The 22,511-nt window shown below is 41.1% G+C and overlaps 1 protein-coding gene across 2 annotated transcripts in view; it reads right to left on the reverse strand.

Moving 5' to 3' along the window:
* gas7a (growth arrest-specific 7a) overlaps window positions 1-22,511 on the reverse strand; it is a 42,498-nt gene that overhangs the window by 14,019 nt on the left and 5,968 nt on the right. Inside the window, exons 2-7 of one of the 2 annotated variants that reach the window (XM_044331768.1) lie at window positions 21,544-21,667; window positions 15,515-15,592; window positions 12,679-12,764; window positions 9,931-9,993; window positions 4,365-4,454; window positions 1,624-1,739 (exon numbers count right to left, since the gene is read on the reverse strand). In XM_044331768.1, coding sequence (XP_044187703.1) covers window positions 1,624-1,739; window positions 4,365-4,454; window positions 9,931-9,993; window positions 12,679-12,764; window positions 15,515-15,592; window positions 21,544-21,667 — 557 coding nt within the window. Of the gene's footprint in view, window positions 1-1,623; window positions 1,740-4,364; window positions 4,455-9,930; window positions 10,308-12,678; window positions 12,765-15,514; window positions 15,593-21,543; window positions 21,668-22,511 lie in introns of those variants that run through there. The other variant, XM_044331767.1, reaches the window with a different exon arrangement.

A 22,511-nucleotide genomic window follows, 5' to 3' on the forward strand; every position in this document is an offset into this window, starting at 1 on the left:
GACTCAAATAACTCAAATCTTCCATAGTGCCACCACAATGACAAAAGAGCACAGAAATACAAAAACCGTTGGTGATAACACAAAGATAAACCTCAGAAAGACCTACTGAACATTGACTGATAAGGTAGATTTATTGATTTTTCTGAACCCGATGAACAACAACAAAAAAAAGTGTTGCTAGGAAATATCTGTTTTTTTTTTGACCACAGGAAATAATTTTACTGAATCTGAATCTGTAGTATTTAATGACACATTATATCAATAATCCATCTTATGCTGCTTGTTTGGTCTGAACTAAAGATGTTTTATAATCCACACTTCCCACACACAGAGCTACAGTAGCTCTTATTCCCTCTGCCAACAGTTAAGCCTGTAGGTGCAAATGCAGCTCTTGTTGGCATCATTTTGGCAGCTTCTGGTTGAGTTTTTGAGAAGCCAGGACCTTGATATTTACAAGAACTGGCAAAACTGAATTTGTTGAAAAAAAAAAAATCCATTGAAAAAGCAGCATGTTAAGGATAATATTCAGGCAATATTGTGTTAGTTCGTCTCTCACAGACTCTGCTATATGCCCAAAACCCACTGGTTTCTACTAGGGGTACTACTAATACTACAAATACGTTATTCGGCAAAGCACAAATAGTGGGGTTTTTATGAATATTTGTTTTATACAAATATTTTAAAAATTATTTGTTTTCGGGAAAAAAAACAAAAAAAACAAGTCAAATACCAGCGGTCGGTTACATCACTATCTCAGTCTATCTGTCAGCAGGTCTCAACGAGGGGAGTCACATCCACCTGCTACATGACGCACATTTCCTAATTTGGACATCACTCCTGGAGTTGGGGGTGTTCCCCAGAGATAAAGCTGAACTACTGACACATGCTTCATCACTTTAATTTTCTAAAATTAAAAGCTTAATAAAAACAAAAACAGGATTTTTAAGCCTCTTTCCACTTTTATTCGAATACAAATACAAATAATTTTGCTGCCTCAACAGATACAGATACAAATACAAATACAAATACCAGGCCTTCTGCACATCCCTAGTTTCTACTGAAGATATACTGTAAGTCTTTAAAAATGATTCCTAAATATATAGTTTCATTTTTTTTAAAAAGGTAAAAGTTTTTAGCTAATGTTACTCAAACAGGAATAAATTGCTCATTTGTTAGGGTCTATTTTTTGTAGTGGATGAATCCACATGTGGTGCACTAGTGAGTATTTCTGGCAGCAGGACAGTATGTGTGTTCATGGTAATGAAGGAACATGTCACCCAGTGCAGCTGTGTGGCTCATTGACATGTTTTTAATAGTTTTTTAACAACAATGGAGCTCTACGGGCCAGAGGAATAAGACATCAGTCTTTAGGTACACACACAATACTTGTAAGTCGATCAATTCATTGTTGGTTTTGGTCTTTTAATCTGATTTATAACCAATAAGAGAAATACAGAATATCATCAGACTTATCTATTAGGATAGTAGGTCACTGGGGTTACTATCATCTCCACCAGGGGGGATGATATCTGCATCCAAAGCATAATTCATAACTGCCTTCAACAAGCTACAGTCTCCTTTTTGTTGTTATGACAGTGGAGTCGAGTCTTATCTGACTTTTACCTCTCGTGGATAAACTCGGACATCTCCTTCTGCATCTGTTTGCCCTTCAGCTGCTTCTGCAGAAGAACCTCGAAGCCCGCCACAGAGGTGGTCCCCTGGGGGTCTTTCTTGTCGGTCTGAGGAAGAGGAGAGCATCATTCACACATACAACAGCGGACCAGTAAACAAACACAGCTCTGAGTTATAGAACGTCCAGTAACACCTCTTTGTTGTTTACGTTTGAGAGGGGTTTGTGAGTCAGAAACTATGTGCATGAATGCGTGACTCACACTCTGCATGTCAAGGAGGGCATGCGTCGGTGTGTGTGTGTGTGTGTCAATCACTGGACGGGCGGATATGTGTGTTATGTGTGCTTTTAGAGCACAAGAACACCAAAGACTTTATGGGCGTCGTGCAGCACTCTGTCTCGTTTGTGACAGGAGTGATGTGTGTCGCCACGTGGAACTGAAGGTGCCAGATTTATTTCACACAGCAGGTCTGAGCAGCAGGTCGGCGGACGTACAAAGCATCACAAGCAACATGACACGACAGGCCGCAAACAAGCAGCAACACAGCAATAAAGGAGGAGGAAACTGGCATTGGATTTCACTCGATTATGCAGGCTCAAGGGTTTTTCAATACAAATCTAATTTAGGATGGAAATGTATGGAAACTGAAAACTACAGCAGACACGAGGGAGACATTTGAAGCAGCGATCATCACTTGTGTTTGCAGAGAAGCCGGTCGATCAGCCTTCCACCTGTGATCCACCCACTCCAACATGAAAGCCGATTGTATCTTTTGTTGAACGAGCAGTAAAGTGCTGGATCCATTCTCAACTGGCAAAAGGCATATCGACCATTTTCCCATGTTTTTAGTCTCATAGCAATTTGATGTAACGCCTTAAGCTTTTGACTGCAGCATTTCCCGGCAAACACATGTTGTAAAGGTCACAAAACGAGTTGACAGTAACCGTCTGTAGCTTTTTTTTTATTTGTGGGTTGGTGGTAATTCACCCAAATACTTTCATACTGTATGTGCAGAATACAGTTGTCTTTGTTTCATTATAATAAGGTATGGTATGGTTCAGGTAAGAAAATGACTCAGGTAAAGCCTGAAGTTTAGCTAAAGTTAGTCAATTACAAGGTTTGGCAACAAGACAACTTGGTCACGGTTACTGTAATGGATATTTTTACTCTTGTGTTTATTGTCTTAAGATTATTTTTTATTGTTTTATGTTATACTGTCTTACAGCTAGGTCAACAACATAGTTCTTCTCTCATGTGTCTCATCGCTGCCTCCCAACAGGTGTGGATCAGTTAATTAAAGCAAGCTGAGATTCGGCCTTCAACTTCTATTCCTCAGTAAACAGACGCAGAGAAGAAAACTCCCTAAGCAGGAAAAACAGATAAGAAGCTATGAATGAATAGAAGGAACATTGTGTATTCATTAAAAGACACCTGTGGGGATGACGAATGTATGAACAAACACTGAACTTCATACAGTATCTCTTCAGCCGAGTAAACTGGGAGAATGTGTATTCTGGATATTGTGATAAACCTCTGAAAGACATCTTGCTTTCTGTGAATTCATCTTAAATTTCCACCACAGTTACGTACCAGAAACTCAACCATGCTACCTGTTCAAGCTCGACTGATACTAGACTGAATTTAATTTGAAATAAAAGACAAACATGAACTGGGCAGGACATTTTATAATTGAAAAATAAACTCGCTTAATGCTCTCAAACATGTCTTTGGCATTTCTGTGCTGTAATTTCTCAGGCTGATAATGGATCCATGCCCATGATTTATTAGTCAGGCTCAACCTGTATACACTGAAGGGGTGTGCCTGAATACAAATACATTATTCGGCAAAGCACAAATAATGTTTTTTTTTTTGTTTTTTTTTTTTACAAATAAAAAGCGTAATAAATACAAAAACAGGCTTTTTAAGCCTCTTCCCACCTTTATTCAAATACAAATACAAATACAAATAATTTTTCTGCCTCAACAAATACAGATACAAATACAAATACTGGGCTTTCTGCACATCCCTAATACACTGGCTGTTTGTAGTCACATATACTCCGCGTTATGTTGGGTAATATATTTTAATTTTGCTCATTTTTTAAAATATTGTGAGGGAAAAACATTCTACTCCAGATTTGGTGATTTTTTTTTCATGTTTTCAGATAAATTGGATTTTGCTTTTGAGTTAAAAAAGCCAATTCGACAAACACTTTTTCAGTCTAGAATCTGTTATTACGTCTCCGCTGCCGATTCTTGATTATGTACTCAGCTCCTCAATCTTACAGGATTGCCATTATTAAGATGATGATGGTGAAAGTGGTTGTTGGCTTTCATGTTTATATATATAGTCCTCATTGCTGTTTTACTTTAGTTGAATTTGTTCAGTGGGTTGTTCAAGTTGTCTGCTCACATATTCTGGATCTGACTGAGACTCGAACATGTGTGGATGTATTTGAGAAGCAATATGAGCCGAATTTTGTAGGTGGTTTTATTATAAGGTAAGTTTATTATTATTATTATTATTATTATAATCATTATTGTCGAGAAACAGTTTCAGCTTTTTTGGCAAATAAAGTGTAAGAGAAGGCGGATCTGTAAGTTCATAATTGTATATACTCCTCAATGGTAATCCTCTATCCAAGTCAGGTGGTCTATAGATAAAGGTGGCTCTCATCATCATCAAAATATCACAAAGATTAGCTGTAGTTCCTGTGTTTTAGTTGAACTCACCCAGAAGTAATCGCAGTAACTCCATTCGTTGGGTTTGAGGAGCTGCTGCTCCGGGCCTTCTCCAGGCAGAGGGAAAGTCACGCAGTTGATCTGTAAGGTGAAAAAAAAAAAAAGGAGAAGAAACAGAGATGAAGAGCAATGACCTAACTGATGAAAAATATGAGAAATAACAGAGCTGCTAAAGGCTCCGAGCCAAACACCTCTGTGAGAATTAATTTGATCTGCAGCAGTCAGAAGAAGACATGAGCGGCGGAGTCTGTGGGAAATGATATTGTTGAAAGCCTGAGTCTGAGTTTCACTCGGATCATGCAGATGAGAGGAAAAAGGTCAGGCATGAGTAAACATATGAATGTGGGGATGTTTGCCCTCCAGAAGGTGACCCATGAGCCTTTAGGGGGGGGAGAGAGAGAGAGAGACCATAATCACTTGAAAACAAAGAGAAACCTTTTCTACTATATCCCTTCGATTGAACAAACACACTTTATACACTTAACAAAATGTGGACCGTTGCAGATAAACACACCCAGCATCAGCCTGAATACAGACTCCATGGTCCAAAGCGTCTTCAATTACTGTTGGGGCTGCAATTATGTAATGTTCACCATCTGTGAGCCCTCCCTCCTGGCACTACAAGATACCCTCTGTGCCATGTCAACCGCTGCTGCAAACTACATGGACATCCAGACAGGATGTTTCATCCACAAACACACAGAAACACACTGACTCACAGCATGAGTTCACCACTGTACTGCTGTCACAAACACTGAAGGAAAACATGGAACGCTGACCAGCTGGCTCATCCCAACTGCCTCATTCTTTTTACTCAAATAAAAAGGTGTAACAGGAATTATTTGAATCATTTGAGCAACGTGAAAATCACAAGATATTCATGAAAGAACACCAAAGGGAAGTGGGAGGTTAAAGATATGATGTTGGTAAATTGAATTTTCCTTAGACAGATATCTTGCTAAGCCCTCAGGAACAGCACCAGGATGTGTGATGAATGTAGAGCGGCGGCCATGGTTGAAATTGCAGGTCATGTGACACCCTTTGACCCATAAAAACCAGCCATTAGGTCCAGTAACCCAATCAGTATATTGTTTATATTCCATTAAAGCCACTATGATAGATATTTTTATATTAACGATGTATGAAATGACAGTGATGTGTTGGTCATGGCTCGTAGTGATGAAGCTACAGAGAATTATCAGCGACTCTGCAGCTCCTCTCGGCTTCACGGAGCTTTATAGCGAGTTTCAGCTCATTGTTTAGCTGCCCGGCTGCAGCTGTTTTGCTTCACTATCAGTGCTCTCATAGCGTCATTTTCGACTCTAAAGCTCTAAGAACCCACTGTACACTAACTGCTCAGCACCAAACGGTGAACAGACAGTGACTAGCTGGTGAACATAGTGGAGCATTTAGCGGATAAAAAGCCAGATGGAGTTAGTAGAGAGCACAAACAAAGCTAAAAGAGATGATAATGTTGTTCTGTAACTGCTGGATGTGATATTAAGCAACTGTTTGCTGACAAGTTGAACGTATCAACTTGAAAGGTGATGATGTGTAAGTGTTGTGTTCACTACTTGTGTCCAAGCGGCCAAAAATTCAGTTACTGCAGGTTTAATTTGAACAATAAAACCAAAACAAAGAGCTGAAAGATGCTAAACAGCTCTGTAGATTTGCAGGGAAATGCAGAGTCTCAGAAAGCTGCATTAATAATTGATATATATTACATATTTTGGTCAAAGACAATACAAAAACTCATAAATACACAGGTATGACACATTGGCTTTGTGAGTTACGGTGGCAATAGAGCTGCAATGATTAGTTGATTAATCAATTAGTCGACGGACAGAAAACTAGGCTAACTATTTTGATAATTGAATAATCATTTTTTTAAGGAGAATGTCCAAACATTTGGCGGTTGCTTCTCATAACTTATCTGAAGTTGTCATCTTTGATTCTAAGAAATTATAACAGACATTTTTCATTATTTTCTGACATTTTTTAGACAATCAATTCATTGAGAATATAATCAGAAGATTAACTGATGATGAAAATAAACATTAGCTGCATTCCTAGTTGATCCAGCAGCCACAGAGAAACATTATCCTCCACATGTTTCTGTCCTTATCTGATCAATCCATCGTCTAACATCTACTGTCTTTAATAGTCACTAACTCTCTGTTGTTCAGTGCTGGACAGGAAGTGTACTGTACAATCAGCTTGTCAGAGCTCAGTAATGGAAATGTTTGACAGAGAACCAAATCAAAAAGCTGCAGTGATAATTTTCTATGGGCTCTGCAATAACAGTTTCCCCTTTGACACTGCACACGCACATTTGAGTTATTTTTCAAAATATTACTTTCATGTAGAACATTTCCACAAAGCGAATGGAGCACTCCTCTTTGTTGCAGCCTGACTTGATGATAAGATGGCTGTATATTTTTTGCATAAAGTGAGGCTTTAAGCATCAAAAACACTCAGCTTTAAAAAGCCGATGTTCCAATGAACACTCGACACTACTGACCCCCTTCATTCTCTGCATAGCCACCGCAGCACTTGATCCGTGCAGCTTCTAATAAACAACTTCAAAAACAGATGAGTAATACTTCCTCTGTTATATAATCAGTGAAATCCAGAGGAAATACTAAAATGGCTTTTTGCCATCCACACGTACCAATACGGCAGAATATAAACAGAAAACAAACAAAATGCGAGCACTGAAAACGTCCTGCATATACACAACGGAGACACATTAACTCACAATAACACTTTGTAATCTGAAGAAGCAGCGATGTGATTTACTCCGCGTGTCGACCAGTCACTTTGTTCATTTTCTGCCTCACAGATCATACTGATTGTCATGGGCACCAGATTTTCCATTACACTGGCTCCACATCTATCATGACTGTTGTTTATCTGCCTCTCACATCCAGCAGAAAATTAGACCATTTATCTAAAGGAAGGCTGTGTGGCTAACTTACTTCTCCTTTATGGCTGCTTAGTGAAGTACTCTGGGGTTAGGAATAAAATATTAATATAGATTACCTTTATGACACAGCATGTAATAAAGCCTTCTCATCTGAGGGATCTTAAGCCTTTCTGGTTTGAGGTTGAGGTGTTGCGGGAGGCTGTATTTCCATATTGCATCCATGAATGTTACAGTTTAGCACAAAACAAAGCTGCGAGCAGCATGTAACAGTGATTTGTCGAGGTGAATTGGGACATTTTGTCCTCATTCGGCATTCATAAACATTCGCTCTTGTGAGGGTTTTGTATGCCGGCTTCAGGCGGTGGTTCATTTCATTACACATATAAATGTTTTTTATTTATTCATTGTTGCTCTTTTTCTTTCGTTGAACAGAGGGCAAAAAAAAAAAAATTCATGACACAGTCGAAGAACAAGCGGCCCATGAGACACACAAAAAAAAACAATGATTTGGCAAAGCAACAAACAACTGAAACATTCTCCCACATCCATTTCTGAGCAGATACAGCGAATGAGACTGTAGGATGCTGCTGTTGCTAAGCGACAAATTACTTTTGCTGTAAAGGACCCCCCCCCACCCCTCACCCCCAACACACACACACACACACACCTTCTCATAACAAAACAATTTCAGACTTCCCCTCTATTCTCTCTCTCTCTAATCGCCTTTTCTTCCCTCCTTCCTCCTTTCTCTTCTTCACAGACTGAAAACAGACCAATCAAGATGCCCCATCCAAGTCCCGCCAACAAAGCCAGATGACACTCTTAACGAGCTGCTATTCCCCGAGTGCCTACGCCGAGCGCAGCATAGCAACAAGTCAAACAGCACACAAATGAATGTTTAATAAGCTAAAAAAACGGAGGAGTGAAGCGCCTCATCCGACGGCTTCATATTGATCACGCTCGGTGAAGGTGAAAGCAAGGTTACTGCTCCTTCTGCTATCTGATGCGCGAGCCGCCTCGGCGTCCTGCGAGGGGTCCATTTTGCACAACAGTCATGGATGTGTGCGTCTCCATGACAACTGCACGGCTGTAAAAAGGGGTTGTGTAATGTGAGGTGCACCGTGGCGAACAAAAAGACACCTTTGTGGACTGACATCATCCAGCCACAGATTCAATCATTATCACCTGTGTTATTTCCAACTCCTGTCAACCGCAGCAGGAATATTTACACTGTTGCACAGAACGTGCTTCATTTCTGTCTGTGTTTTCAGAAATTAACACTTTTTCGCCTTCATGTGTATCGGGAACTAATTAAGATACTGATTAATTTGTAAAAAAAACACTGTCACGCCTCATCTCTTCATGAGAATTCACTGGATACAAGTGAAGCCAAAGTGTCCACAAAAGATGTATGAGAAGCTTTGAAAGAACCCTGCAAAGGAAGAGGAAGAAAATAATCTTCTTTCTTTTTCAAACAGTACGTATTCAGTGAATATCTGAATGGCCCCCCCCCACCCCCCCTGTCTCTTTCCTATGGCAGTGTTTTCCATTTCAACACCCATTAATCAGTGCTATTGCCTTTGTCACCATGGAAACTGGACTTGCTGCATCTCTCGCAGGTCTGTGGGGTTTTCACAAAAGCCAGACTGACGGCTCCCGTGGTTGCGGCAGGTCAGCGAGCCCACCGAGCGCAAAATCAGCCCCTGCGAGACACAAAACCACCTCTGTCTGTCTTCCCTCAGCCCAGCAAATCATCACCATCACCACCGCACGCCCCCCCCCCCCCCCCCCCCCCCCCCCCACCACCACCACCACCACCTCCCACAGTCATCATTATGGACTTAAGGATTACATAACCACGACTACTGTCTAGGCATCTTAAGACAAAGGTACTGTACACTTCTTTACAGAAATCTGAATAGATCCTGGTGCCCAAATTCTACTACGAGTTCTTCACAGCCTGGCGCACAAAGTCTTCACTTTCCAAATGCTGCCGGATGACAAAACGGCAGTTCTGTGTGACCTGCGCTGCCCTGCAGATAAGTCCCCCTTTGAGGAAGAATAAGGGAACACACAGTAGCGCACTGAGCAGCAACTCCGTGACAGAAACACTCAGAGATCAAGATCCTTTCTTTATCTGGCAGACAGAAGACATCTTGAGTCTAAAAATGGCAACGGCGGTCCGCGGGCTACTACATCAGCTTTGTACTTTTCAGTCACTTCAGTAACATTTCGATATGATGAAAACTGCACGGCGAGGAAACACATTTCAGCATAAATTCAGACATTAAATCAATAATATGGAGATCGAGTCAATCAGTGAGACAGAAATGAGCGCAGGACTCCTGGACAGCTTGTTCATTCACACTAATGTAGTATCCAATATGCAGGGAACCCCATGTTACTCCGCGAGAACCCATAATGCATTAGTGTGGAGCTGTGAGCTTAAAGATAACAGCTGAAAAGAAAAAAAAAAAAAAGAAAGATGAGACAATAACTTATTTCTGCCACATGAGGAGCTTCACAGAGGATGGAGAGGTTGACAGAAGCAGCAGATGGAAGCACCAGAAGATGAAGAAGAAGAAGAAGAAGAAGAAGAAGAGGATTAAGTTGGAGCTCCTGGGTACTCACAGTTATCTTGGTCTCCTTGATCTCCTTGATCTGCCTCTTGGCCGGCGAAACGGAGCCGGGGGGCTGCGGGGCGAGACAGGAGGGATCGTCAAAACTCTCCTCAGTGTCAAAGCTGGCTTCCATCATCATCCCTCTCACCACCTCCTGCTTCTCTATTCTGGGAAAGCCTCACACACTCTCTCTCTCTCTCTCCTTCTCGCTCTCTCTCTCTCTCTCTCTCTCTCTATCTTTCCCCCGCCACGCACCGAGGCTGCCTCCAGTCTCACAAGCCAGGAGTGAGTGGAGAAGAGTCGCGTTGCAGGGAGAGGGGGGTGTGTAGCAGTGGGAAGGTACGGGTGAGGAGGAGGAGGAGGAGGAGGAGGAGGAGGGGAGGTTTGTAGGTGGGTGGTGGGGGGGGGGGACAGTGGCGGCTGTGGGAGCGTAACGAAGTCTAGCCTCCGGTTAAGCTGCTGTCACATGAGTTTTAAGGTTGAAGTCTGCGAAGAGATGGATGCTGCCTGCGAGGGGGGCGGCTCTGCGTCGCAACCCCCTCACCCAACGACGTACATGCAGAGAGAGAAAGAGAGACCACTGAACCGCTTTGTGGATGAAGATGCTGGAGCATGAAGGGAAGGGGAGGGAGAAAAGAGCATGCGAGTAGGAAGAGAGGAAATTTTTTTTTTTTTAAAAAAAGCATGGAGGAGAAAGAAATGGAAAAAGACAGGGAGAGTTAAAAGAGAGTAAGAGAAGGAGGAGGAGGATGAGGAGGAGGAGGGGGATTTATTTACATGATCCTCGCCACACCTCCCTCGTCCCTCCCCAGAGAGCCAGATAGTGAGGGAGGAGGGAGCAGCTGTGGTGGTGGTGGAGGTGGGGTTGATGGAAATGGTTGAATGATGATCTTTAAAAGACTAATTACGATTGGGAGGGGAACTGGAGGATGGAGGGGGGAGGAGGAGGAGAAAGAGCACAGGAGGGAAAACAGGCAGCCAATGAAATGCCACCTCTCTGATTATGTGTTTACGTGTTGGGATGAGCTGCATGCACATGAAGGGGTTAAAAAGGTGTGCTGAGGAGGCATATAACAGAAAAATATTTGTGGGGAAAAAAAAAACGCATTTCTGTGTGTTGAGTGTTTACAGTAAATATGTGCATGCACGCAGCTACGTTGTTATCATCTTCCTCATATGACTGCTCTTCACCTGAGGCGTCAAACACAAGCTGTGTGCAGAGCAGGAGCGGCTACGACGGCACACGTGATCACTGCAGGGGCAGCAGCCCTCTCACACCTTCTCACAACAACATCCACCTGCGCCGGTCCAACAACAACACCATCACAGCCACAACAAACCACACCGAGGAGCGCGTCGACTCACGTTCTCACCTTTGCTGCACAGAACATGGCGGCGGCAGCTCTGACCAGCACGATCCCAGTCCGGGCTGCCGGAGATCAGGCAGGTTTTTGTGATCGGGGGCTCCAGCGCTCCCAGTGTGAGCTTTGAGTTTTGGCTGGCCTCCTTTCCAAAAGCTGAGAAACTCTGACACGTGTAGTCCAAATCTCAACCGCCCATATGGCCCAACTGTCTGTCCATCTAGTCTCCTGTGTGATCATGACACGGTATGCCCTCATCTGACTCGTAATTAGTCACGTGGGTTGGCATGTAACCGATGTTGGCCCGGGTTCATCGGAGCTTTAGTGGACGGAGTGGGGCAGCTTTGTCTCACAGAAATACTGATATCATATTGTGAACTGAAGACGATTTAACGGGAGAAAGCGCCAAATGTATTGGAGTCTTTTCAATAAGCCAACGTAAGACAGGAGCAGAGAAGGTGTCAGTGAAAGTGAACTGCTTGCTAATGATTGTTTTTATTAACCTTTAATCTACAGATTGATCAGTTAAACATTAAAGCTGCATTAACTGATTTTTTTGGTCACATGTTCTCAGCAGAAACAATTAGAGAACACAACACTGACGCATCATCACTTTTTAAGTTGATATGTTGAACTTGTTAGCAAACAGTTGCTTGTTTCCACATCCAGCAGTTATGGAGCAACATTATCATTCATTTGGAGTCGTGTGTCTGTCCACCTGGTGAATGTAAGTCCAATATTCACTCTCTTTTAACTCTGTTTATTGTTCTCTACCAACTCCTGAGGGAAATATCTGGCTCTTTAGCTGCTAAATGCTCCACTATGTTCACCAGCTAGTCTACAGGTAACTGTGTCTGTTTGCTGTTTGATGCTGAGCAGGTAGTGTACAGTGGATTTTTTAGAGCTTTTTCTCTGAAAACAGCTGCCTGCTGCAGCCAAAAATGACGCTATGAGAGCGCTGGGAGTGAACCAAAACGGTAAAGTTGCAGCCAGACAGATAAACAATGAGCTGAAACTCCTTAAAGCTGAGGGGAGCTGCAGAGACAGATGACAGTGTATATGTTGGTATAATAAAACATGTCAATTATAGCCTCTTTAAGTGAAAATTGTCCATTTGGCTATTTCCCAGAGCCGGAGGTGACATCTTCAAATAGTTTGTTTTGTCTGACCAACAGTCCAAAACTCTAAAATATTTAATTTGTAACAATTTAAAACATAGAAAATGAGAAGCTGGAAACCATGAATGTCCAAAGTTGTTGTTAAATTGACTAATTGACATTTTCTTTCAGCACTACAAGAAACCATGAAGGAAAGAAAAGAAGAACACCTGTCACTGTTTGTGTAGAAACAATGCTGACAACTCATTCTGCTACAGCCTCGTTCAGATTGAGACGTACCTGTTTGTTCATGACAGGTTTCCTCAGAGCAACATTGGCCGTCTCTGTGGGCTGGCTGGGTTTTATTCTGCTGTGGCTTCCATTGGCTGCAGACAGAAACATCATAAACCACACGTTACTGTCAAGAATGACAGCTGCAGTCTCACTTTCAAACAATTACTTCACAATAACGAACAGAAAGGGAATGAGCAATCGACAATTCAATTCGATTACAGCAGAAAGGTCACGTTCTGCTGAGATTTTAATATGTGACATCCTAATGTTGGGATGTCCGAGCTGTTGGCAGCTTCAGAGCCGACAGACACTGATTTGTTCTCCTTCACAATAAACAATGACTATTTCACTCAGCGTCTGAGGCAATTTGAGGCCATGACGGAGCTTTTTTTAGCTCCTCTTGGCACTGAATGTTCTTATTTCAGGTATTTGCAGTGTCCGTCTTCTTCTCAGACCCACATATGAACACATGAGCCCGGCCCTGGGGGGCTCACAGCTTTGTGAGCAGCTCTGTAGTAACGTCCCCCGGTTTCATCCTACAGGCTAATGGTTCTATCATCGCCTGTGATTCATGAGCTGTCCGATCGTTGCATATCAAATCGGCCCATCGCCGGCTGAAGGTAAACACGTGAGTCCGGCAGAGTGACCCCTGAAGCTGTGGTCGCTGGTCGGAGCAGGACCGGACCCGCCTGAAGAAAACGGAGGCAACTCTGAAAATAGCGATGGCGGTCACTTAGCTTAAAGGAGCCTTAAGAAGTCCACGACCTTCACTGACTTTTGTTAGTGACCGATTCAATTTAACAGCGTCAACAACTCTCTGAGACTCCCTGTGATTGACATGAGTGAGTCACATTTGCACAAAAGAGAGAAAGTAACAGAAGGAATATTTTACCATCTAGGCTACTGGAATATTAATTGTGCTTTGTCCTTCACAGAAATGTCGGACTTTCTTGTAGTCCAATCTTTACCAAGTTAGGATATAATTCAACATTTTGGAAGATACGCTTATCACTTTCTTTGTGGGAGTTAGATAAGATGATGCTGCTTTCGTGTCTGTGTGTTGAAGAGGACATTTTCACACGCACATTTCCAGGTCTGTATTTATATTCTGGGGCTCTACTAGAATAATGTTGCATAATTTACAATTTTAAAAAAAATCCTTATTTATCTTATACCGACCCTTTATGCAGCCCCTCAGTTCAGCTTCTGTCTGAAACAGGCCGTTTTAACTCCCTGTCCCTCCTGATAAGCCCAGAGGCTACGTAAACAAACAGTAGCAGTCGGATTTTGCTTCTTTATCTCATTCTTTACTTGAAATATAAACTTCTCAAATACATCCGTGCATGTTCAAGCCCGAATCAGATCCCAGCCTGGACTGGCAGGAGGTAGAAGGATAAACTGTGGTCCGCCAATTAAAAGTCACAGCACATAACTCCATAACTCTAAAACCAGATATTGACATTTTTACCTGTCTTTATGCTAAGCTAGGCAAATCCCCCTCTTGGCTCCAGCTCTGCACAGACATGAGAGTGTTATCAATCTTCTCATCTACCCTCGGAAAGAAAGCAAATACGCATATTTCCCAAAATGTTAAACTATACTCAGTTAAGGAATGAGTTTCTACCTCAGAAATAGTCCAAATGAATGTAGCAACATTTATGGATTATCCTGAGTAATTTCTGATTATACATGTTGTTATTAAATTTTTAAAATGTATTTTTTTTAATATTTTTAGCAGCACAAACAAAATTCAATTGATCCTCCATGTATTGAAGGGGCAACAGTCATTTCAAATGCATTTTATTTATGTTTTTTGTCATTTAAAGGTTGGGATCGTCTTAAAATGGAATTAGGATCTTCGACGAAGCACGAATGAGCTTATTAAAAAACAAGAAATTGTAGCATCTAGCGAAGTCATAACCCTCTACCTGCTCTTTGCAAAGAAAAACAAACAAGCAGATTTGCATTATCTGTATTTGTTGTACATGTGTTCATGTAGGTGTATCTGCGATGCTAATTTTCAGCAATTCAGCCTTGTCTCGTGAACTTCCCTTTGGACGCTGCATCATTAGTCGGTTTAATCCTCGGTTTCCTGTCCAGAGGTTGAAGGAGACGACCATCTAAACCCGGCCTTCATTAAACTTCTCTCTCTCTCTAAGGAGGCTCACACTTGTCTGGTTGAATGCTGACAAACTCCCCTGCAGCTGACTGCCTCTAAGTGTGTTTAGGCTGCATGCCAGCAGAAAGAAGAAAACCATCTGCTATCTGCTAAGATGCTGTTAGCGAGCGTGTTGCTGGCAGCGATGAAACATAATAAGCCAGTCATTAAGGAAATGTAGGATTTGATCCAGTAACACTAACTGAGGTTCATGATAAAGTCGGACACAGCGGAAAATTGTTTTACAAGCGGGATTTGTCAAGAACGAAATGTGACTCTTGGAAGTCTCTTGGAAATACAGTGAAGCACTATTGTGTCAGTTAAACTACTCTGCTGAAGGAATCTGGTTTTAGCATAATAAGCGGATTACAGCTGATGAATGATTGCCCAAAAGGCTTCATCTGTCCGACTGGAAAAATGTTACAAATTAAGTCATGACCTGTAGCTCCACATGGAAACCATCTGAATAGAAAGAGCAATTTACTCAGTGAATACAGGAAACAGAGCTTCTTAATATCTTTGTCATTCTTTACCACTGAAACCTTCATGAAACTCTTTTATCTCATTTCTACTTTCAGCCTCCATTTTTCAGTGTTTGTTTGCTCATGTGGATGTTTGTTATGTACATGATTTAGAAATAGAGTCCAAAAATGGATGTTTACAAATGTAAAGGCTCAGTTTTACCATATGGTGAGGAGTTCTGTTGTGCCAGTGATCTCTGCGGGGCCTCAGCTGACATGGAGGGGCGTCGCCATGTTGTTTCTGGAATGACACAATCAACAGGAAGGATCACGGTTGAAGAAGAGAACGTGGCACAATTTCACAGAACATCAAGTCCTTCACAGCAATTCTTGCACGTCAACATTTTGTTCATTCTGAATGTTTGATAAGAGGACAGGTGCTGTAATAATGTACACACTAGGGATGTGCAGAGGGTCCGGTATTTGTATTTGTATCTGTATTTGTTGAGGCAGCAAAATTATTTGTATTCGAATAAAAGTGGAAAGAGTTTAATTTAGGAAATTAAAGTGTTACAATAAGTGTTCATGAATAAACTACCTTTCGAAGGAGGTCCCTACATCGGGTCTCGAACTGGAGTCTCCCAGATGATAAATGACTGTGCTGACTACTGACTCATGCAGACAGGCCTCTACTTATTTATACACCCACAACACAGAGACAGCAAACCATGTAACATGTAGGGAAGAACTTCAAAGGCGATTATTGCTTTGCATTTTTCATTTATGCCTAATTTTTACAACCTAACTTTGTGGAAAGCAGGAGAGTAACAACAGGTTATGGAGAGTCCCTTGGGAGCACTTGGCTCGTGTCAGTAGCTCAGCTTTATCTCTGGGGAACACCCCCAACTCTGGGAGTGATGTCCAAATAAGGAAATGTGCATCATGTAGCAGGTGGATGTGACTCCCCTCGTTGAGTCCTGCTGATAGACGTAACAGCGGAGCAGAGGAGAGACACTGAGATAGCGATGTAACCGACCTGTGCGCTGGTATTTGACTTGTTATTTTCAAAAATATTTGTATGAAACAAATATTCGTAAAAAACCCACTATTTGTGCTTTGCCGAATAAACGTATTTGTATTCGGGCACACCCCTAGTACACACCCAAACTGGCAAGTTTTATACAAAACACTACAAGGTACAGAGTTGATACAGAACCCACATCAACACCCCTCTTGTTTTAATTAAGGCTGCAACTAACCATTATTTTCATTATTGATTAATCTGTTTTTTTTTTTAAATCAATTTGGTCTATAAAATATCAGAAAATAGTGAAAAATGGATCAATCACTTTTTCCCAAAGCACAAGGTGACATACTCAAATGTCTTATATCCTGGCCAACAGTCCAAACCCAAAGATACTCAGTTCACCACCATATAAGACAAAAACAGTCACATGCCGGAACCAGAGAATTTTTGACATGACATTTTTTGTCATTTTTCAAATGACTCAAAAGGAATAATAAAAATAGTTGGTGATTTTAATTTTTTGTTGATCCACTAATTGCTTAATCCAGTGGTTCTCAAAGTGGGCTCTGGGGGTTCCAGGGGGTCCCCAGCAAAAGAGGAATAATTTATTTTCACTATGAGTAACACACTGATGGATTGTCAGTTTTTTGTGTCAGTTTAAGGGTCCTTGACGTGAAAAAGTTGCATTAAAATCAAACATCATTAGTTTTGATGAGGTGTATGGTCCTCTGTAAACCCTTTTAATGTGAATATGACACATTTAAGAATGGAGTTCAATAGCATTTTATCAAATTCAATTCCAGTATCGAACCCCTTCTCAAATCCTATGTACTTTTCTACATTTGAAGGTAACTAAAAGCTAAAATAACTACAACTCTTGTTGTCTGAGAAGGCAGAAACTGTTTTCAGCTGAAGCCCGATTAACGTTCACAACCTGAAAATGAGCTCAGTGGTTTAATATATGAATGTGTTCATTAAATGTATCTGACAGATTTAATTAACAGCTGCAGCCTTCTGCACTTCACCACCCACTTACTCCAAATACTGAAGGTCCTGATTCAGAATGATTACATTTATAAATCTGAATAAAAAGGTTGATCTTATATGAATGATATGAGGTTGATCAGCTGATCATTTATCTGTGAAACTACAAAAACACACACAGCTTGCTGGTGGTTGTACAGAGGTGTTACAGAGTGATGTGTTTTTGTTTGAATACAGACAGCAGCAAATTAACCAGAGAACTGTATTATTTCAGCTATTACAGAATTAAGGTTAATAAACTACAGTTGATCTAATCTGCTGCTGGTAATGTCTGACATTTTAATCAAAGGCTAAAAATTGGAAACTCCCATCAATATGTTTTCCTTTTTTTCTTCCTCTACCAATATGTCATCTTTGAATAAAAAAAATATTAACACACACCCTCAAACTCTCTTGGCTATATGAAGAACTTTGGACATTTTGTCTTGTTATTGTGATTTTCTCATATAGTCCATGCTTTTTGCCTATCTGGTGTCCCCATTTCAGCACCAAAAACCATTAAATTTCCTTTTTTAAATATCACTCTGTAAAAGTAAAAACTAAAATTGTGTTTTTCAAACAGACATGAGAAAACATTTTGGAAGGGGAAAGTTCATTTCCTAAAAAGATAAAACAGGAAGATTCTACTTATCCATGTATGTGAACCTTTGGGGAAAGAAATACTCTTCTGGATGATTTCCAACTTGCTTGCTGTGTTTTAGCTCTCTATCACGCACAAGTCACATATCAGGACCCATTCCACTTAGTAGAGCAGGAAGTCATTTACGCTGTAATAGCAGTGTTCTGTGTAATCTGAGTCTTCTAATAAAGAAATAATGTAGTGTCTGTCAGCACAAATGTTTTGCCAGTGCTGTTACTACGGCAAGAACTCGAGGAACAAATGTCCAAACATGTGTGGATGGGAACGTGAAAGTTTGAATATCACATCACACAGTAACACATATTATATAATATGACATATTCTGCACATCTCCAGGTCTATATTTATATTCTGGGACTCTACTGGAATATCTCTGCATGATTTACAGTTATTTATCTTATTCTGGCCCTTTATGCAGCCCCTCAGTTCAGCCTCCGTCTGAAACAGGCCGTTTTAGCTCCTGTCTCTTTAAGGCCCACCCTCACAATGAGCCCACTCTGTTCTGATTGGTCAGCTTCAGGAAGCTTCCTCTTTCTCTGGCGGCTACGTATACAAAGTATAGAAGTAGGATTTCACTTTTTTCCCTCGTTCTTTACTCAAAATATGAACTTCTCAAATACATCCATACATGTTTGAGCCAAAATCATCAGACCCAAAATATGCAAATAGACAATAAGAACCACAAAGACGACAGAGTGGACGGCCGTCCATGGGCATGTGCGAACAATTTGATGTCATCACAAGGAGGAAATCGGGGTATTTGGCTTATTTTGACTTGAAGGCAGCACACATACATACCTACCTCAAGTTTGCACACACTGAGTTCTTGCTTGTGGGACACCATGGAGCCTTGCGCGAGCCTCCCTCAACTAGCATACAAGCTAACAAGCTAACCTGGTGCCCAGCTGTGATAACAGAGCCGAGCTTAGGGAGAGCTGACTGGGGGTTGGTGCTGAAGCTCGGTAGTTAAAAACACGTCTGGATGAATATTTTGTCTTGGTTATATATTTAAACTCTCCAGGCTGCCATTTAACCCGTGAGGTAAAGTAGTTTTCCACCAATCATAGTTACTCGGCTGTAGGCCAACATCGTTTCCTGCCACAACATGATTTAAAGTGTTTTCTGTGTCGTCTTGTACTGCTGCTCCATTCAGCCATCACATAATCAGACTAACATACCAGTATGTATGTATACCATAACAGTATATAAATGACAGAAAATCACAAAAAGCATGTTATGTCCCCTTTAAGGTTGGTTAATGTACGAATAGGTTTAGGCAACTAAAACACAGTAATTCTTTCTTATCATTCCAAATCCCTCTGTCATATTTGCAACTCCGAGGGGATTAACTGGGAAGATTTCATCTGATTTGCTTTGCTTCTGCTTTCTAATAAATACGGTAAAACACACAGTCTCAGTAGCAGCTTTTTGTTTCCATATTCAGACATGAAACGAAAAAACCTGTAACAAAATAAAGAGTGACTGCTGCAGCATATGGCTTCTGAATGTAAAAATAGCTTTTGAGTGTTTTTTTTTTTTTTTTGCTCCAGTGTGTGTGTGTGTGTGTGCTGTGAGCCAAAGTGCAATCACTGCCAGAGTTGTTGTTGATGTAGCCTCGGTCTGTCCTGTGGGAGCCTGTCTTATCCCCCTGGACGCCTTCCCAAATGAGGTGTAAAACACACAAACACACACACACACACACACCCATACAGCACATAGCATGTTTGTGAAAGGTCGCCTGCCTTCAAGCTACTGTATTAATGTAACCCTTTTTAGTGTCTTGTTAGGTAGCAGCGTATTAGAGCAGAAGACAAACATCCCTCCACCTCTGAATCCACAGATCTCTCTGTGGAGTTACCGGCTGCGCTGCTGAAGGCCTGAAGTGCCACACGTTTAAGATAATCAGATTAACGTGGGTCGAATCTGTGGGTCTGTCTCCACATGAATGGACTGCTGAGACACGATGATGGGGAGGAATGATAATGAGTCATCATAGTTCACAGCGTTCAGGCAATGAGAGCTGAACGCCATGATAACCAGAGTAAACAACATGAGGAGGATATCTTCAGTTTGCCGTATGTTTACTAATCAGATTTCAACCCTGTCTCCTACAAATTATGTTTATATAGTACAAATTTTTTTCTCAATTATGTTACATTGACAAACGTAACGTCTGCCTGGATTATGTTGTTGTTACAGTATGTCAGTTTTTTAAAAATGCTACGTTTATGTACCACACTGAAGTCATAGGGAGGTGGTCGGGGTATGGTCCCGCATATGGTTAATTTTAGGCAAGTACTTGGTTAAAGGGGACATATGCTTTTTGTGATTTTCTGTATTTTTTATGATGTTGGATGTCTATGTTAAAGGTAGAGTCAGTCATTATTGAGAAAGATGGTAGATATTTGAACGAAGCACCTAAACAAATACACCCCTCCCTTCCTGCAGCTTCAGAAGCTCCGCCCCCCAAACTCATGGATGCGCATTGCCAATATGGCGGACTCCAGAGCGATGCGTTAACATGTGAGCACAACAGTCCATCCACACTTTCCCCACTTCTCACTCGACCTGCGTCCAGTGTCTCTGTCGTCTGTCAGCTGCAGCTCCTGGTGAGCTGATAGGACAAACTGTCTTCACCAGGCTGACTGACAGCAGAAATTTACTCAACCAAAACAGTTTGCATGTCAGCTCCACAGGAAAAAATCAACAGTGTTTGTATTTATTGATTTATTGATACAGTTTATAAGTTGAAAACACATATACATCAGGATATTTGTGTAATTTAAACAGCTGCCTGCTGAGATATTGCTCCACTAAATGTGACAGAAACAGACTCAGGGGTCTCCCGCATTGTTGTGTTGTGTTGAGAAGTTGACATTTCGAGTAAAGAATGAGAAAAAGAAAAATCCCACTAATACTGTTTGTTTACGTAGTCTCAGGAGATGCCAGGGGCAGCTTCCTAACCAATCAGAACAGAGTGGGCTCATCAGGAGGTGGGCCTTAAAGAGACAGGAGCCTGTTTCAGACTGAGGCTGAACTGAGGGGCTGCATAAAGAGCCAGTAAGAGATAGTTTTTTGCGTTGTAAATCATGCAAAGATATTCCAGTAGAGCTACAGATTATAAATACAGACCTGGAAATACGCATGATACGTCCCCTTTGAAATGGAAGCCAATTTTAGCCAATGAAAAAAAAACATTGCCATGAAATGATGAGACATTAACTTATTAAATCAAATTTTGACTCACCATGATCATGCAGAACTTTTGGTCTATTTGTTCTTTCTCTTCTTTTTTTTCTCTTCCTGACAGTATTTGGCTTGAAACTCACATAATCAGCAACATATTTGCTTTTTTCTCTTCACCTTTTATTAAATGAACTATCTTCTGGCCTGTCCAACTTCATTTATTGTGAAACACAACAGATTTCAGATGCTTGTGGGCATGAAATCCTTTTGAAAATCACTTTTCACCAATCTGCTCCTTGCAGATATGAATCCCAGCAGATGGTCTGAGGCTTTCTCTTTGTTTTCCGGCTCTTACCTTTACTGGAGCTGTTGACGTAATACTTCTGTCCCTCAGGTGACATGTAGCTCCTCCACCCTGGGGGAAGAGGCCGGCTGTCTGTCTCCTCCCTGGGTGCAGCAGAGCTCACGGCCGCTGGCTCCTGTCGAACACAAACACATTTCACCACCACAGTACAAACTGTAACAGATCAGTGATGTTTACTTGTGTTTTCTCCCTGAAGGATGTTACCATAATCGACTCAAATCTGGGCTTAAAACCTACGATACAGGGGATGGACAAAATCACAACACATTATTGTTGTGCTATTGTGTTTGGATTGCATTCTATTGTAACCTCAACTACTTAATTACACATTTTTTTGCAGTTAACAGGCTTTTCTCCTAATTTTCTATCAAGTTAAAAAATGCTATAATTTCTGGAGACTACAGGAAGTCATGTTGAGAACAATAAGCCTCATGCAAGAACCACTCGTTACTTAAGAACTGATTTGTTCTTAAGAGGCACATATGGGTGATTTAAAACATTTGTGGCATTAATCAATTTTCTCATACTTAGTATTCTCTCTTCAGTGTGAAATTCTTGTTTTTAACTCTTTAGGAACATTTTTGTGAATGAAACTTGCCCACAAAAGGAGTGGAACCTGTAGCCTTATATGTGTTTTAAGGGCATGGATTATGCTAATGATCAAATCTCATGAACAGGTGACGTTCATCAGGCTGAAACAAGTCTGTGCAGTTAAGAGAGTTTGTTGAATCCGACTTGGAACATTTTTTACGAGCAAACCTCACAGAAAAAATGCAGGATATGAATGTGAAAATGTTCTTGCAGGCCCAATCTGTTCTAATCAGTAAAAACTTAATTTAGTTGATTAATTTAGGACATTATGAAAAAGAAGTATAATGTTCTGGTATAATGTTCACTACATAATGTAGTCATTAACTACTGAAGATCTTGAGTGCTGTGAAAATGAATGTTTTTCTCTG

Source organism: Thunnus albacares, chromosome 17 (genome assembly GCF_914725855.1).
Source record: "Thunnus albacares chromosome 17, fThuAlb1.1, whole genome shotgun sequence".
Lineage (NCBI taxonomy): Eukaryota > Metazoa > Chordata > Actinopteri > Scombriformes > Scombridae > Thunnus > Thunnus albacares.